Source organism: Amorphotheca resinae (assembly GCF_003019875.1).
Source record: "Amorphotheca resinae ATCC 22711 unplaced genomic scaffold M430scaffold_10, whole genome shotgun sequence".
Lineage (NCBI taxonomy): Eukaryota > Fungi > Ascomycota > Leotiomycetes > Helotiales > Amorphothecaceae > Amorphotheca > Amorphotheca resinae.
The window spans coordinates 1,181,592-1,197,880 of record NW_020194480.1 but is presented as its reverse complement, the minus strand read 5'-3'; the positions used below and the strand labels follow the sequence as shown (position 1 = coordinate 1,197,880).

The window sequence follows — 16,289 nt, the reverse complement described above, 5'->3', positions numbered from 1 at the left end:
CGTGGATCCGGCTTCTGGTTTCAATATTCGGGATTTGAATCTTCTTATCGTTCGCACCCATGACTCTTGTGTTGGAGCTCATACATGCGCTGTGCAGTGCGCAGAATCACAGAGTCAATCCATCAGAATGGCCAGTAACCACTCCAAAGAACTGAGTTCTTGTCATTGTGGGTGTGTACGCTTGATCGCTCTCGTTGTTGGTGATTATTAGATCTTCAAGGACTCAGCCTGATCAACTGGTATCTTTCGCGACGGAAAAGTGATATTGAACGATAAGAGGCTGTATAAAGAAGAAGGCCATATAGTATATAGCTTTGTCGACGCCAAATCTCCAATGCTGCTGCCACCCCATATTCCCCCCCCTCATCCCTCCTCATCCCCCCTCATCCCCAGCTTTTGTAGCGTTGCTACTCCGCTTGCCGCAATATTGACAGCTGAGTTGATGACCTGTCTCTCTGGGGTCCTTGCAGCTCGAATTCTGAGGAGAAATCCCTGATAAGACTGCAATGAGGCAGATACTCTTGCAAAAGGCAAAGCCCGATCGGGGTTTGGGTCACGTGAAGATATTGGACCTGGACGCTGATCTCCGCCTTTCGTTCTTCAGAATATCCACCTGAAAGATAAGGCGCCGTGCGCTTGTGAGAAGGTAATATTTGAAAAGATAAGAAGTCTATGAGACAATGAAAAGATAAGACTCTATGATGCATTAGGAAATGGCTTTCCGATCCTTCCCTCCGGCGTTTGAGCTATGCATTGGGGAAGTATTGATCCTCCTTTCCCCATTCGTCTGGCGCCACGATGTGTTTTTGTTGTTGTTGAACATAACATATAACATGACAATGGCTGCCACGGAGACATTTCGAGTTGTCCATCTCCAACTCAACTCTCGCCTTCATTCCTGCCAATTCTCTGTTTCGTCTTTGTTTCGTCCCAGCTTCAGCTCAAGATGTCCCGAGGATCAGAGAAGTTTGACCCCGCGGCAGGTCACAATGGAAACCCAACGCTGAGCAAAGAACATACCCATGGATCTATCGTACTTACTCCAGAGATGTTCGAGAAGCTATACCTCTCGCCAAAGAGCAGTGTGAAGGGGGACTTGAGGTCGATCTTGGCAAATCCAACCCCAGTGTAGGTTTGATTGACCCCGAGTGTTAGCCCTTGAGAAATAGATGCTGATGCTCTATCCTAGGGGTCTATTGGGATTGGCTTTGGCTCTGACTCCATTGGCCTGCAACTTGATGGGTTGGAGAGGAGCTGGTGGAACTGGTGCTGCCTCAATGTTTGTTGAAACCAATTCCCCAGCTTTGCATTTCATACTGACTGTTGTCTAAGTGGATCATACTTCTTCTTGGGCGGGTTCCTGATGATGCTTGGCGGACTCTTAGAGTTCCTTCTCGGAAACACTTACTCCTTCGTCAACTTTTGCGGATATGGGGGTTGGTGGTGGACATTCGGTGCAACACTGCAGCCTTTCTTCGGGGCATATGCCGCATACTCTCCTGATCCCAGTACGCCAAGATTGGGTTTGGAGAATCCTGAGTTCAACGCAAGCTTTGGTAAATACCCTATCGCTAAAAGTCTCATGCTGGAACTGATTTGTTGGGGCAGGTTTTACGCTTCTGTTCATGGGAGTGTTCTCTTTCTCCTGCACCCTGTGCTCCCTGACGACAAACCTGGCATTATTCGGAATTGAGCTGTTCCTTACCCTTACCTTTACGCTGCTCGCTAGCTCATTCTTTGCCTCCGCTGAAGCGAGTCCTGTTGCTCACAATTTGCAAGTTGTACGTGTCCCAAGCTCCCATGTTCCCATATTGTATGTCTTTGCTGATAGCTTGCCTACAGGCTGGTGGCGCTTGTGCTTTTGTAGCTGCCATGTGTGGATGGTACCTCTTTTTTGCCTTGATGTTAGCTTCTGTGAACTTTCCCATACAACTTCCAGTCGGGGATCTGAGCCATATTTTTAGATTTTTTAGAAAGAACGAGGTTGTGGAAGGAGAAAGCCCTGTTTGATTTATTGAGCGAGCGCGAGTAACTTGGATTTGCTGGGTAGGAGAGTCGCATATTAGGTCTTGGAATATGAGTGCAGTATACAAAAATTTACAATATGCCTCAGCCCTTAAGCCTCAACTTTCACCGATTGCTTGACGCCAACGGAAAATGTGTCTCATTTCCGTGGTCAATATCTCCTTAGTTCACTGTGAAGCCCCTATCTTATTTCTCTCGAGTCTGGAATGCTATCTCCACACATCCATTCATTGCTATACTTCTAGCTAGATAAGTATATCGCTACCACATACGACCACAGACTGAGGAGAACTGGGCATCCCGTCCGCTCTGCCATACATAAGCCTCAGATCGGTAGATTAGTAGTTGGGTGGGTGACCACCAGCGAATACCTACTGTTGTATGTATTTTTGCTCTTCTTTCCCTCCTTCCTTTTTGCTTTTTTGGACCCTGGGAGTCTGCCTGGATGCTGGTCACCAAAATGCTTAGTTCGTAGCGAAAGGAACTAGGGGCTCTAAGCAAAGTCATCCACAAACTGGTCATTAAAGTACCATTTGTGACAGAGCAGTAGTTTAGAACGTGAGGGATGGACTTGAGCTATTGTACTTTTCAGAACATGAATTAGAAAAGCAGCGTACACGAAGCTACTATTCTTGCTTGTTCAACTGATCGGAATCTGAATCGGAATCTGAATCGGAATCTGAATCGGAATCTGAATCGGAATCTGAATCGGAATCTGAATCTGAATCTGAATCTGAATCTGAATCTGAGCCTGAATCAGGATCAGGATCAGGCTCAGAATCAGAATCGATTCCAATCCTCCTGGCATATGCTTTGGTTTCGAGAGTGTACGCCTCTCGATCTTCCTCGCTCATATTAGTCAAATCATATTCATTTCCTCCTTCATGATACATCTTGAACTGTTCATACTGAGCGAGATGTTAGCTACTTCTAGAAGGACAACTCATAAAAGTCTTACCTCAAGCTCCCAATCCCATGGGTAGCACACCTTCTCACTACCGTCTTCACTCGAATCATCTTCTGGGATCCATGCTAAGTCCCTCATATCCTGCAGGTTTTCCTTTGTAAGTTCAATCTGCTTTCGAAGATCCTTGTCCAACTCAAACCCAGCCTCATCGCATAATCTCACAACCTCGGGGCCCCAAACGCAATCAAAATCGGTTGCCGGGCCGTGGAGGAATTCCAGCAGGAGGAGACTCATGACGCCGATGTTCTTCACTTCGGAATCGGGTTTGAAGAGGGAGTGTTCGGAGAGCATGGAAAAGGAGGTGAGGACCATGACGCCTAGCATATGAATGATTTCTTCGACGCCGAGGCCATCTTCATTGCCTTCCATGGTGTTATTCTCTCTCTTTCTTGAAGGTGTTAGGTATACTCACCCATCCAATCCATCAAATGCGCCGACTTGACGAAACAAGCGAGACCTTCGACGTATGCCCATTTTTTGAAGTGACTCATTGTCTTCTTGAAGATATCTTTATTGAAGTCTATCAACTATTCGACAGCAGCTCAGCTCCTTCTCCTTCTAATACCCACTTCACCCAGGGCTCACATCTCAAAAAGTCGATGGTGCAACTTACGAAGTTCTCCATGAGTTCAGACATCCCCCGACCATTCCAATCATTATATATAAACATGCCCTTCCCATCCTGATCCCTCTTTTCTTGTTCCTTACGTAGTTTCTGAACCATCTGCATTCCTTCCTCCGAGATAGGAAATCCCAAGTCGGAGACTCGATAACGAAAATCGCCCAGGGGTTCACCAGCTTTTGGCATATCTTGGTCTTTGTCGTCTTTGAACTTTCTGTGGTTTGGCTATTGGAGGACCACATATTTGGGTTTTTTCGAGAGCTGTCGGAGGGCGCATGTCAGTGGATCCTCGATTGATTTGAACCACGAGGATTACAGTGTTTGCATTTGAGTACTTGAATGTCGGCTTTTTGGATTTGGCTGATGATTTACTTCTAGGTGCAGTGGATTTTGATGAGGTTTTAGAGGCCTTTGCTTTATGGGGTGTCGTCGCGGACTCTTCGTCGCTGCTACTGGTTTCGGCCATTTCTTTCCGTTTCGGTGGCATTGCGAGTCAGTTTACTAGGAGAGAATGGGATATCAGACTAGAGAAAGAACACGAAGAAAGATTGAATGAATTCAGTGAGAGACGGTAAGAATTGATGCTTAATGTAAGGAGATGAGATGAGATGGAGTGATGTTGGTTATTCCCGACGTGATAACATAATCCCCCTTACCTACGCGTTCGTGAGACGCGTCGCTTTCAGGGTACTTACGTACTGTCACGAGAAGGTTAGAATAAACCTGTTAGCTATTGCTATATGTTATGATTTAGTACTATTCCTGTCACATACGACCATAGACTAAGGAGAATTGGGCATCCCGTCCGCTCTGCCATACACAAGCCTTAGATCGGCAGATTAGTAGTTGGGTGGGTGACCACCAGCGAATACCTGCTGTTGTATGTCTTTTTGTTCCCATCCTTTTTTTTTTTTTTGCCTCACAGGCACTATGGGCTGAGAACCATATCAACACCTACTTCAATTCGTTAGCTAGCACCTAGGCAGCTATGGGACTATGGATTTCCTTTTTTTCTTTTGTAATCTGGAAATTGGGGAGGAATCATAGCAGAGAATGCTTGGTGCATTGGTGGACAGCGACAAAAGGATAGAACACGCATTTGGTCAAGATCAGAAGGCCGTTAATTATTATTTATTTTGGTGGAATAGTAGTTGGCCAACGGTAATGTTATGCAGAGAATGTCTCCAGCCATGTACCTAATGGCGAGTACCTAATCCAACTCCATTTGGTCTATGTATTCTTCAGGTTCGTAGGGCTGAGGTGTCTCAGATCTAGAAGTAACTTCTTGAAGTGACACCTCATTTGGTGTCCAATCCATGTCATCCAGGGGTCTCTCACTAATCTCCCGAAGTGCATTCTCCAGTCTGTTTCTCTTCGCTTGCGGATCATGCTGGAGCCCTGAATCCCACAGTTGAAGCTCCTCCCACAGACGATGGAACTTGTGATATCTAGTTACATCTGAGAACATGGACATCAAGTCTCGAGCTTGTATAGCCATGCGTCGAAGCTCAGCATTATCGCATAAATGTCGATGCACTGCCGAGTTTCGAATCCGAACAGCATCTGTTAACGCTCTCTCCAATGAATAGTTAGGCACAGGGGAGATGGCCTTTGGTGGAAGCGCGGTAGGTAAGAATTTCTTCCATGTTGAGAGCTCAACTTGTTCAGCACAAGTCCAGTTTTTCTCATAGAGTTTGTCTGGTATCCATCTAGATGCGAAGTCGTAGCAACCTTCTTCTATAATTCGTTCTATCATCGCGAGGACAAAGTGTTGAACTTCGTAAGGGAGGCCAAGGTCTGGAGGACTGGGTGCCGTAAGAGGCACGGATCTGGAGCGTGCGGGAACGGCATTAGACACTGAAACAGTCTGCTCAAAGGTTAGGCATTGAACAGAATGCGGAGTGTTAATCATACCCTCGTCCATATTTCTCCGCGATCTGCCTCCTTGGCCCTCCCGTTGTAGTTACGAGGAGCCCAGCGGCTAGTAGCTAACCCTTTCTCCCCGCTCTGCAGTTGTGGTGTATGCCTTGTAGTATAATTTTCTTTCTGCCAGAAAGGTTCTTCCGAGCCGGTACGTCCAGCGTCACCATAGGCCCCAGCTGTCTTCGGAGGTCTCATATTCTCGGATTTAAGTATCGTATTTGGTGGCCCGTAGCCATTCGTTGAGGCCTCCGAGAGACCCTTCCCCTTGGAGGAACATCGAAAGCATTCGGTGCGACGTTGGAAGTTCGAAAAGCCGCAGGAGGGACAATGCCAGTCTCCTGAACGGAGATCGTAACGCACATCTCCATAGTTCTTAGGAGCCCATATGCTGGCGTGCAACCCGGACTCGGCCATATTCAAGTTATGGACAAGGAGGGGAGCCGCGTCGTGAAGAATCGCGTTACTCGTGTATCTGAAGACCAGCACTCTCGTAACCTCGATTGCATGGCTAAAAGTGGACAAGCAATGTTGAATAAATATCGAGGGGGCTTCAAGGCCCCATCGGAGTTCCAAGTTGATAATGGTAAAAGAATTATCCTTTGTTTTGAATAGGTACATCAAGTCCTTGGTACGAAGTTGGACGGTTTCATAATTGGCGGAGCGATTATCCGCGTCACGTGATGATGTTCAATCAACTTCGCTTTTCCATTCCTTTCACACTTCTACATTTCTTGATAAATACTGTTCTTCCCCTCAACCTTTTCATGCAGCTATTATCTGCTGGGGAATATGATGGATGCATACTGGAAAAGCCTTTACTGCCCAGAGATTGGTTGTGAAATATTTCATAAACATTCGTCTATTCTGAAATCATTCTGAAATCCAGTTTATATTCTTATTTGACACGGTCTGCTGAAGGAAAGCTTGATACAAAACCTTGTTACATTTTGGCTAGTGTGCTTCACATCCTGGAGCATTACCGTCATATTGGCACAAGCTGCGAACAGACAGATCTGCCCGACGGTCCGGTCATGACATGTCTTTCTCTGTACAGGATTATAAAGCCAGCGACGGGCGAGCCGACGATTGGTCTGTGACTTGATGATAGTCTGAGATCATCTCTCGAACACCTTTGAGGTTTATAGAGGAAAACTAGCCCTCGACTAAAGCAACTTGCTTAAGAAAACATTCATTTTTTGTATACCGAGAACTACAGATAAGGTCAGTTGGTCTCTTCCCCGAATAATATCCAAAACCTCCTCAGCACTCTATTTCAAAAAAGCCAAGCCGCCTAACCATCTCTCCCCACTGAACTGAGCCAAACCTCTTCTACCAATATGCTGTCAAGAAATTCTTGTATTTCCTTCGGCATTAGGACACAGGAGGTGGAATTGGGCGGGATTTGGTTGTAATATTGTTCGGTCGTTGTAATATCGTTTCAAAAGTTAGCCGTCCTGGTTCAGGGATTGTTTGTAGTTCAATTTTCGCCATGTTCAAATCCAACCCCACCATTGAGAGTCGGGTCTCTCCATCTGTGCCACATTTGAGTCAGCATTCGATCAGCCAATTGCAGATATAACCCATCTACAACTCACAAACTCTGACTACCCTTTAACCCCAGACATATACATACCTCAAGCATTCCCGAATCAAATAGTGGAAAATACCTACACAGGTCGCCCCGACTGGTCATACGTCAATCCTGGGATTCCACTTTCCGTCTCCTTCCTCAACGGTGCCCCGCTGCCCTCCTCAGTCTGCCGCTTCTCTTTCGGTACATATGGATCTGGTCTTCGCGGGGCCAAGTCCTCCCAATTCCCGCTTCGTGGTGGAGGGGAGACCATTTCGGCCTTCATACGAGCCATGCAAGATCCCATTGTCGTGTACGTTGGGGGAATGGCGTAAAGTCCCGAGTAATAAGCCGCGAGAAAGAGCAAATAAATTGGAGACAGTGTGTGGAATGACAATTTAGAGGGATACAAGGAGAGAGAAAAGTGCAAGAATCAACGTCGTCGGAATCGCGGGATAAATTTGATATTCGACAGAAATTCTGGATCGCACGGTACGAGTCGTGTGGGGTCTGGGGTAGTGGCGAATCGTTTAACGGGATTACCGAATCCGCCGCTAGAGGAGGTTGGAGATGCGGAGATGCCGCGCTCCTGCGTCCGGGGGTCCGGGACTCTCCGGAGCCCTTCCCATAATTGCTTGTCCCTTCGAGAGGTCTGTGAAGATGAACGATTTCAATACTTATCTTATCTCCAAGAATTCATGGGATCTGAGAGAAGGTAGATGACATTTGTGGCAGTGGATTCTGGGATGCATGTTGCGCAACAGATCCCCATGAGTTGGGTCTTAGATTTTTTGGGGACCCATGGCTTGGGTCCTACTCATGAAAATTCACCCCATGAATTGAGTACCCAATCCATTTCATGAGTCCCCATGGGTTTCTGCGCAGCCTAACATTGCGTCGTGATGGCTGTTCTGTTTGATCAGCATTTTCTCCGCAGTCGAGCATTGTGACGCTATCCTACTCTTTGTAGTTAGAGATGTTAGATATCCTTGACAACGGATTAGAAATACAATATCAATGTATTTAATAAATAAAGTGGCAATCTACCTCCTGATATCAAAATGTTGGAACCATGCCGTCTCTGAGTGACGGTGGTCCAGGAAGCCATGAGTAACTTGTCCAGTCCAGACCGCAGCTTGCGTTTTATCGGGAGCGTCGAGAGAAAACCTAATTGTAGTGGTGAGAGAGTTTGCTTGTTGAAATGCGCCGCGATTTCCCTCGCGGGAGCCAAGAAGTTCGTTGCTAATTCTTGAGCCTAGGGGGCAGTGGAAATGTGTTGGAGCCATAGCACACCTAGGAGAGATGTACATCCTGACGTTGGATGCTCGACTATATGTCCAGGTTGATCGAGACGCATACCGAAGTCCGGTACGTACGAGCTAAATAGATCTTTGCACGACCGTTGTCCAACCTGATAACGGGATGGGAAAGTATAGATCCTAAAGTAGAGGGTGGTAATAAGGAATGCAGTGCCAAATAGGACCTGAAATCAACAATATTTGCGTCTTCGGGAGGGACACATGTTGTCGTAGGGTGGGTGAGAGATAGCTGAGAACTTACACTATGGCTCCTAAATGGATGACGACAGCGAACAATCATTGGCGTGTAGGAGAAATATAGCATAAGTTTGAATGTCGATGCTGTGCGGGGTTGTACGTTCGATAGGAACCCAACTTGGGATAAATCGAGAAGTTGCCTGAATTGAAAGGTAGACTTGCGGTGGTTGATGCATTGGCGTTGACGAATAGAACAGGGAATATCTTTGTGACAAGAATATTGGCGTGGGCCATTTCCTCTCAGAGAATGCCGATTACTTTGGCAAGCGTGAAACAGGAAATGGCCCAGAGATACGACCGACACTTCCATCTCTCTCCTGGATTAAGCCTACGAGACATAGACGTTCCATCGGATGGTATACTGCACACGACCAGCGAGAGTCTTCAAGGCACCTGTGGCTTTCTTGAGTCTGAGTCGCTTTGGAGGTAACAGGGCACTCTCAGTAGAAACCCGATAGCCCATATCTGTTGATAGAGGTGATTGTCCGATATTGGGAACAGGGAGCAGGGCGGTGGGCGATGTAATTTGGGATAAAAAATCGAAGCAGTGGACAGAATACTTCAATCCGACAGTCTCAAATCCTCAAGAGATCTTAAGGATTGTGCAGGCTACCGTAGCTTGTATAAGATTATTGCCCGCGAGTAGAGGAGAGGTGGACGCAGAGGGAAGAAGCTTGGTATTGTAAAGTAATCGAGGAGTAAAAGTTTGAGTGCTTGCTAATGAAATGAGAATTGAAAGGAATAGACGTTAGAAGTTAAAAGTTAAAGGGTAGTTTGAACCTAGGAAATTGACAGACAGATATTAAATATCAAAAAGAAGCTCTCGCCGGGGAAAGAGTATGGAGCTCTATCTCATGTTGCGAGCCTGATGGAGTCACATGGGATGAATCCAGATCCGACAGATCAATGGCCAGCAAGACTAAAAATAGCAAATGATGAAAGAGAACTGTAAAAGGATTCATAAGTCAGGCTGCTAGATCCCATTTTTTGCAATGGCAGACTTGGAATGATAGAGGTGTTTGACGGGTGGAAACGAACGCAGGGTGCTCCACCCTCTCGTCCAAAGGCCTACACCAGGCCAATCTCAATATCCTCATCGTACTTTGATCAAGAAGCTTGGTAGTAGTACGGTATCGAATGTTCACAGACACGCGGCAGAGATGAGCGCGATGGAGGAGGAAGAGGAAGAAGGGTGTTTCGGAGGTTGAGCCCTCAGGATCGTCCACTGGATAACCTCAACCGAGACAGTCGCCAGGAATTCCACCTAAGTTCTGAGGAGAAGCAAGACAGCGCTGACTGTATGCGGGATTCTGGCATCACCACATTACACTTAGGTCTCGGCGGTGGATGATGTTGGAAGATGGAGGTGGTGGTCGCTTCAAAGAGCCTTCAGGAATCTCGACTGATTCGCCAAGCCCAAGACGGCCGAGCCAATCAGGGTGAGATATTCCTTTACACATCTTGGATCTGGGGGGAGCAACCAACGCAGAGACAAATCCGAATGTCTTCGCTTTCTGGTCTGTGATTCATCGAATCCAGCAGGAGGCTCCGTCGAGACGATGGGATTCTTGTGATATCATGTACCTTTCTCACGTGGAGTTGTGCCTGGCTAGACGTCTCTCGCTCCACCAGCCACACCCGTCCTGACTAAGAGACAGGACGAGGCTGTGCTTGGACCAACCAATGAGGTGAAAGCCTCGCGGACGCGCAGGAAGCATCCTCACTCCAACGCAATCGCAATCGCAACATCCTCATATTCCCAATCCCAAGGTGTGGAGACATCTCACTCACAAGAGCCATCTCTACTGATTCGTGTTTCTATTCCCGTTCCCGGTCATCCATTCTCTTCCCAGATTGCGAGGGGGGAGAGAGAAGAAATGTATATATATACAGATAACATGTTCCTCCTACTCCCGCTCAGTACTCCTCACCACCTGCAATCCCACCATCCACCGAGTCAAAGAAGTCGAGACCATACATATAATCACCACAAGCTTTCAGCAGCACTTCCACCATAATCAACAATGCCTTCCCCCTTCGATATTAAGATGTCCTACCAATACACTCCCCTCGGCGGGTCCTACAACGCAACGCGCGCCGAACGCAGCGACTCAACCGGCTCCTATTCCTCAGTCGCCTCATCCGATTCCGCATACGAGAAGCTCGCGCCCCGTCCAGACGAAGTAGCTTTCTACCAGGAGAAGCCCTTACCCGCTACCCCGCAACGCCGCGTGCGCTTTCTCCTGGAGAAAGACTTGCCCGCTTTGTAGGTTTCGTGTACTTTACTACTTACTATTTCATAGGATTCATTATTGTCGTCGTTTCGTTTTGCCAATTGCCTGCTAACGCTTCCCCCACAGGCCGGCTCAAGGCGGGAAAAAGATAAGGAAGATGTCCAGCAGGGACGGGGCTTATGCGTGGTTTGCACAGCGTCGGTACCAGGCTAATGATGAGAGACTGGAAGACTCCATGGAGAGGCTTCTGTAAGGGACGCTCGGCCTCAGGGATTAGGAAGCCGGAATGACGAGAGACGATGTGGAAGGGGGATCTCGGTATAGGAGTGACAAAAACGGACTGAGTCGGAATTCGAAACACGATCATTTACATGGAGTTTTGGTTATTGGGAAAGATATGGCCGGGAAATACGGTTGGGGAATTGGGGTCGTTATGGGCAGACCAGGCGGTCTCGGGATGGCGTCTTTTGTATTGTTTGGTATCAGGGTCAAGATGCGAGGTCGGCCTTTGCCCACCATTATTCATCGCATCAAGAGGGAGGATATCGGGTACAATCGTTAGCCTTACAATGGCAGTCATTCATCACTCATTCAGCAATTGCCTAGAGAATATGTACTAGCAGTTGTGGCCTTCCCTTGGCAAGCTTTCTGTATGCTTTTACACGTGCTGAAAGCCTGAAACGTTACCTATATAAGACTGTATTCCGTGTTCTTTTATGCTTATTGTATTAGTTGAGGATTGAGTTGAGGATCGCAACCAATCATCAATAAGTGCGGCGCATCAGATCCCGTGATTTAAGTATGAACTTCCATCTCGCTTCCCCGGGGCACATCCCTCCCAGATTTTGCCCGCTCATTCACTTCAATACTTAATATGAACATCATGATAGACGCCTATCATCTGATCACAACACCGCTCGGACCGCTGACTTCCCGTCATCAGGAGATTGTCGTCTCAATGATAGCTGGGGTCTGATACAGAATGAGGATTTCTCGCATGAAGCTGGATGCCGCTCGAGATGTCATGAAACTTCGGATCTTCTATGCATGATTGTCTCCTTCTAGTCAGAGCATCAGAAAACGTTGTATTAGTCGTGGTTTTATGGTCATATCAAAGCGTCTTAGAGCGTATGATCGCCGAGTATGCGTCTACAAAGCGCAAGAAATCCCTACATGGCAATGCCATGTCAGCCAATTCCCAGTCTTGCCTCGAGTGGTCAAGTCGGAGTCACACCCTTCCATGAAATCGTGATACCAAGTGGTATAGTACCTTGCAGATGGAAGGTATTGCTAAATCCTCTATGAAGTGCGTGGATGTTCTCTTTCCATGTTCTCCCCACTCTTCGTTCGTTTTCTTGTCGCTGCGCTGCAGGTCATGATGCGGCTCCACAATCATTATACAACATTATTATAAACGGACCGGCAATAGGTAGCAAGAGAGCAGGACTCATGGGCTCCGATTGCTCTGCGGGAGAAGCTTCCCATTTGTCTAATTGCATCTTCGAGAGCCAGATACATGAACCACAAGCTCATTCTAGCCTCACATCGCAGCTTGCGCCATCTCCAACCTTGAACAGCAAAAACCAAGTTCAAAATCAAAACGCACATATAACATCAGCTCCAGAGCTTCGTGCTCGACAAAATGATTGTTCGCAACTCTCGCAGAGCGCAGCTCAAGCTGTGCAACAAGCATCCCAACAGGCATCTCAGTCGATACAGCAAGCCTCTCAAGCTGCACAGCAGGCCTCACGATCTGCTTCTGAAGCTATCCAACAAGCGCAACAGAGCGCTTCTCAGTCGATCTTATCGGCGTCTAGAAGTGCCGCTAGTGCCGCATCGTCTGCGAGCTCAGCTGTGTTTAGCGTTCAGTCTTCCGCGGCGAGTGCTTTGGCTCGAGCGACTCAGTCGGTGCAGAGTTTACAACTCAGTGCTTCTGCTGCACAGGTACGTCTCTTCATGTTAAGAAGAGGATGAAAAATCCTCGTGGCATTCATAAGGAAGACTGGCTAACTGTGTGTGCAGTCCGATGCTTCAAAGGCAGTCCTTCAAGCTCAAGCATCGGTTTCTACTTTCAGGGTAAATCTATCTCTACATCTGAAAACATAGTAAGGTAACAGTACTCTAGTCATCAGCCGCTTCCCAGGTTGCACAGGCAAGTCAGCATGCCACAGCTTCGCAGACAGCAGCAGTTACCGCCACCCAAGCAGCTCTCGCTATAGTTGGCAGTATTATTGCATCTGCTTTGATAACGATTCTTATTGTTTTCCTCATCAATCAATACAAGATGAAAGCCAAGAAGAGATCCCGTGCAAATCAACTACAATTTGGCGGGGATTCCGCGTTGGCTCCCAATTCCGAAGCTCCTGTTTCCGAGAAAGCAGGTACCGCAATAATAACGTCGCAATCCACATATATGGCAACAAAGGATGCCTCCAAAAATGGTATTCAAGGCTTATCAGTGTCTTCAAAACCACCTCTTGGTAATAAACATTCCCAGCAACAAAACTCTCACGTCAGCAACACATCACTATCGTGGGATCCCACGAATCCGCCGAAACCTCCATCATTAAAGTCATGGCTGAAGCGTCAAGAAGGCGTTTCACCGTTTGGATCCATAAAGCTCCCCGAAGACAGCGAATCATCTAGTCCCCTTGGAGGCCAACTCAAATCGCCCCTACAAAGTTCTGAAAAGCCATTCAGTCCACTACCACAGAGGTTCACCTCCGATCTACCCCTGAGAAATCCAAAGTCTTCCGTCTTTATGTCTAAAAGACCATCGGTGGATGCTGGTTCAGTGCAGAATCCAATGTTACAATATGACTCCGTGAAACGGAAGCCTATTAGTCCGGGAAATGCCAACAAGCTTCTTGAATCTCCGGTTCCAAAGCAGTCATACCGAGACAGCCAGGACAGTGTGTGGACAGATGCCGTTACTGATGAGGGACCATCGCCAATGCTTCCACGTCAACCTGAAGTTCCGACAGAAACCGCATCCATAATACAAGGCTATACGATGCGCATTCCATCACCTCGCGGGCCCGTTCGAGACACGGCAGAATGGTTACAGGAGGGAGCAACTTTCCGTTCCCCCAATCCTACCCAGAATCTCGCAAATTCAAGACCAGCCTCCAACGTTCTACCAAAGAGCCCAAGGGCTCCAAAACTGGGAATTGTGGCGCGACCATACGTGATAGGTATACGTAAAAGCAGGGGCGAGAAAAGCCAGACTAATACGCCTGGAGTTGGGAGGGCGTTGTGAATCATACTGAGTTTTGCACATATACGCTTATATGCGAGCATATTTATTCTGCGATCAGCCCTTGCTTGTCTGTTTTCCTACATATTACTTCATGGATGGAGGAGTCTCACCTACTTACATGATTACACCTCCAGTCTAGAAGTACTGGTTAATATATGTTTGGGCCCTCGGAGATTGAAATCGCACAGTTCTATAGCTACTTCAAGTCCTTGAATGCCTGGCTTTTACTCTATTATACGCTTTGATCGTCTCTTTTTCTTTTTCTCTTTTCTCCTCCTCTTTGATACCTCAGACAGGTATACATGTCTCTAATACTCGGCGTGCAGCAGGCGCACGGTATATTCTTAAGTGCTCTCACCGAAACTTGCTAGGAAAAGACTTGAGGGGTACTTGGCAAGGTAAGGTGACAGGTTCACCGTTTACTTAAGCTATGCACTAATTCCCCGCAGCATCACTAGACCAAGAACCGTACACCGTCTTATCTTTTGGATCAGCCACTTCTCGCGTCACACTACCAAAACCGGTTCTTGACTGCAGCAGGAGGTGAAGAAATAGAGACTATACAGCCACTTAGGCTCAGTAGAAGATCCGTGTACTGCTCTGCAGAGTGTGGCTGCATATTTTCGAGTCTGGGGTAACTGGTCGTACGGGAGATCCATGGGACTATCTCTTGTATACAGTATACCTGAGAGGAGTACAAAGAAGTCAATCTTTGCCCGATTCTCCTCTCTCCGACTGTATTTCCCAGAATGCGCACTGCGCTTCCCCACTTGTCACATCTCCCGTAATCTACTATGATCCCTATCTAGAGCGGCCCAGCCCGCTCCTCACCCCCCATCCAAACCAGCCAGCCCGCTCCATACCCCTATATCCACATCCTAGTTACGCGCAACCAGAGCTCTAGGATTAGGGACATGCGCAAGACACAAGCACAAGAACAACCCGGACACCAAACATGCACACCCCGCACCATGCAGCAGCATGCATGCCATGTCGTGAAACTTGCAGGATTTCCGTACTGACAAGTTCGCTATGTGGGTGTAGGGGGTTTGGTGCGGGTGTAGCACCTGATAGCTCATTTGTGCCTGTGTGGTTTTAACTTTTTATGGGGTGGCGCTGTTTTGGGGGGATGTATCATGTGTCAGGAGGGGGCTTTTTGTGAGCTGTCATGGTGCTGGATCTGTGTGATGGTGTAGGGAGAGAGGTTCGTGTCTTGAAGATGTGTGTTGAGATAGTTCGGAAGAAGATACGATTCAATTCGAGATATTGTGCTAGAGGGAATAAGTAATGTATTAAAGATACCTTACATCAGGACATAATATTTATATGAAAAAGGCGGAGGAGGTAAGATAAATACTACAGTACTTTAAACTTGCCTGTATATCTTGATATATAAAGGACATCCATCATGTTCATAAAGTCACGCCGCTCATCTAGAAAAGACCTACCTACCTGCCATCACTTGTCCATTATCCAAGGCTCGATCCAAGGCTTACCCTATCATATCACCCTCTCCTATCGCCATTCTCTTGCCAATGCCAACACCCACAAATCAAAAACCCCCTAAGTCCCTCCCCCTCCTCCTCCTCCTCCTCCTTCTCCGCATCCTAGGTAAGAATGCGAAGCACGCACGAACCAAACCACGAACCCCCTTGAACCCACCTTCTCCGCAACCCCACCCGCCAATCATAAACCATCCCAACCCTCTCGACCGCCACTTTGCAACCCTTTATATTGCAGCCTCCCAAGAACTTGCTCACACGCACGCACACAATAAGCACATCTGCATTAATTAATCAATTAATGAAAAGCGGTGTCGCGTCGCCCCTCCCTTTTCGCGCGGACCATCCCTCCTGTTTCGGGAAATCATCATCGGATACGATAAAGGGGGGTGCGGTAAGCGAGTGAGTTGCGCAAGAACGAACCCCAGCGGGAACTTAAACAAGGTAAGGTAAGGTAGCTACTTGGGATATGTATGTAAGGTATGCAAAGAAGCAGATCAGATCTAGAACTACGGAAACTTGGTTGAGTTTGAGTTGGTTGGTTCAGGGATTATAGATTGGTTTGGCTTGGCTTGGCTTGGTTTCTGTGCGGAGAGCACGCGGGGCGTTGGGGAAGATTTGGGGGGGGGGG

At 47.5% G+C, this 16,289-nt stretch overlaps 4 protein-coding genes across 4 annotated transcripts; 2 read left to right on the top strand and 2 right to left on the bottom strand.

Moving 5' to 3' along the window:
* Positions 1 to 946: 946 nt before the first annotated feature.
* Positions 947 to 2,010, top strand: M430DRAFT_144998 (hypothetical protein; the record flags this gene model as incomplete). The annotated part of the gene is made up of 5 exons (XM_024862920.1): positions 947 to 1,128; positions 1,190 to 1,279; positions 1,333 to 1,556; positions 1,609 to 1,781; positions 1,843 to 2,010. The coding sequence occupies 5 exons, from the start codon at positions 947 to 949 to the stop codon at positions 2,008 to 2,010; spliced, it is 837 nt and encodes a 278-aa protein (XP_024718614.1).
* A 575-nt stretch (positions 2,011 to 2,585) lies between these two features.
* On the bottom strand, positions 2,586 to 3,800 carry M430DRAFT_60801 (hypothetical protein; the record flags this gene model as incomplete). Its single annotated transcript, XM_024868880.1, has 4 exons — positions 2,586 to 2,933; positions 2,984 to 3,354; positions 3,405 to 3,519; positions 3,606 to 3,800. The coding sequence occupies 4 exons, from the start codon at positions 3,798 to 3,800 to the stop codon at positions 2,652 to 2,654; spliced, it is 963 nt and encodes a 320-aa protein (XP_024718613.1). The 3' UTR covers positions 2,586 to 2,651.
* A 929-nt stretch (positions 3,801 to 4,729) lies between these two features.
* M430DRAFT_68819 (hypothetical protein) lies at positions 4,730 to 6,139 on the bottom strand. Its single transcript, XM_024869379.1, has 2 exons — positions 5,529 to 6,139; positions 4,730 to 5,481 (listed from the first exon to the last, which is right to left on the bottom strand). Exons 1-2 carry the CDS (start codon positions 5,949 to 5,951, stop codon positions 4,825 to 4,827), a joined length of 1,080 nt encoding a protein of 359 aa, XP_024718612.1. The 5' UTR covers positions 5,952 to 6,139; the 3' UTR covers positions 4,730 to 4,824.
* Positions 6,140 to 12,346: 6,207 nt separating this feature from the next.
* On the top strand, positions 12,347 to 14,194 carry M430DRAFT_60798 (hypothetical protein; the record flags this gene model as incomplete). The annotated part of the gene is made up of 3 exons (XM_024868879.1): positions 12,347 to 12,841; positions 12,920 to 12,973; positions 13,023 to 14,194. 3 exons carry the CDS (start codon positions 12,347 to 12,349, stop codon positions 14,154 to 14,156), a joined length of 1,683 nt encoding a protein of 560 aa, XP_024718611.1. The 3' UTR covers positions 14,157 to 14,194.
* Between the last annotated feature and the right edge of the window lie 2,095 nt (positions 14,195 to 16,289).

Bases quoted from the DNA above. Each gene is read 5' to 3' on its own strand.
- M430DRAFT_68819 (XM_024869379.1), bottom strand. From the start codon at position 5,951: ATGGCCGAGTCCGGGTTGCACGCCAGCATATGGGCTCCTAAGAACTAT. The intron at 5,482-5,528 runs GTATGATTAACA...ACCTTTGAGCAG, and splicing joins GCGGAGAAATATGGACGAGG to ACTGTTTCAGTGTCTAATGC.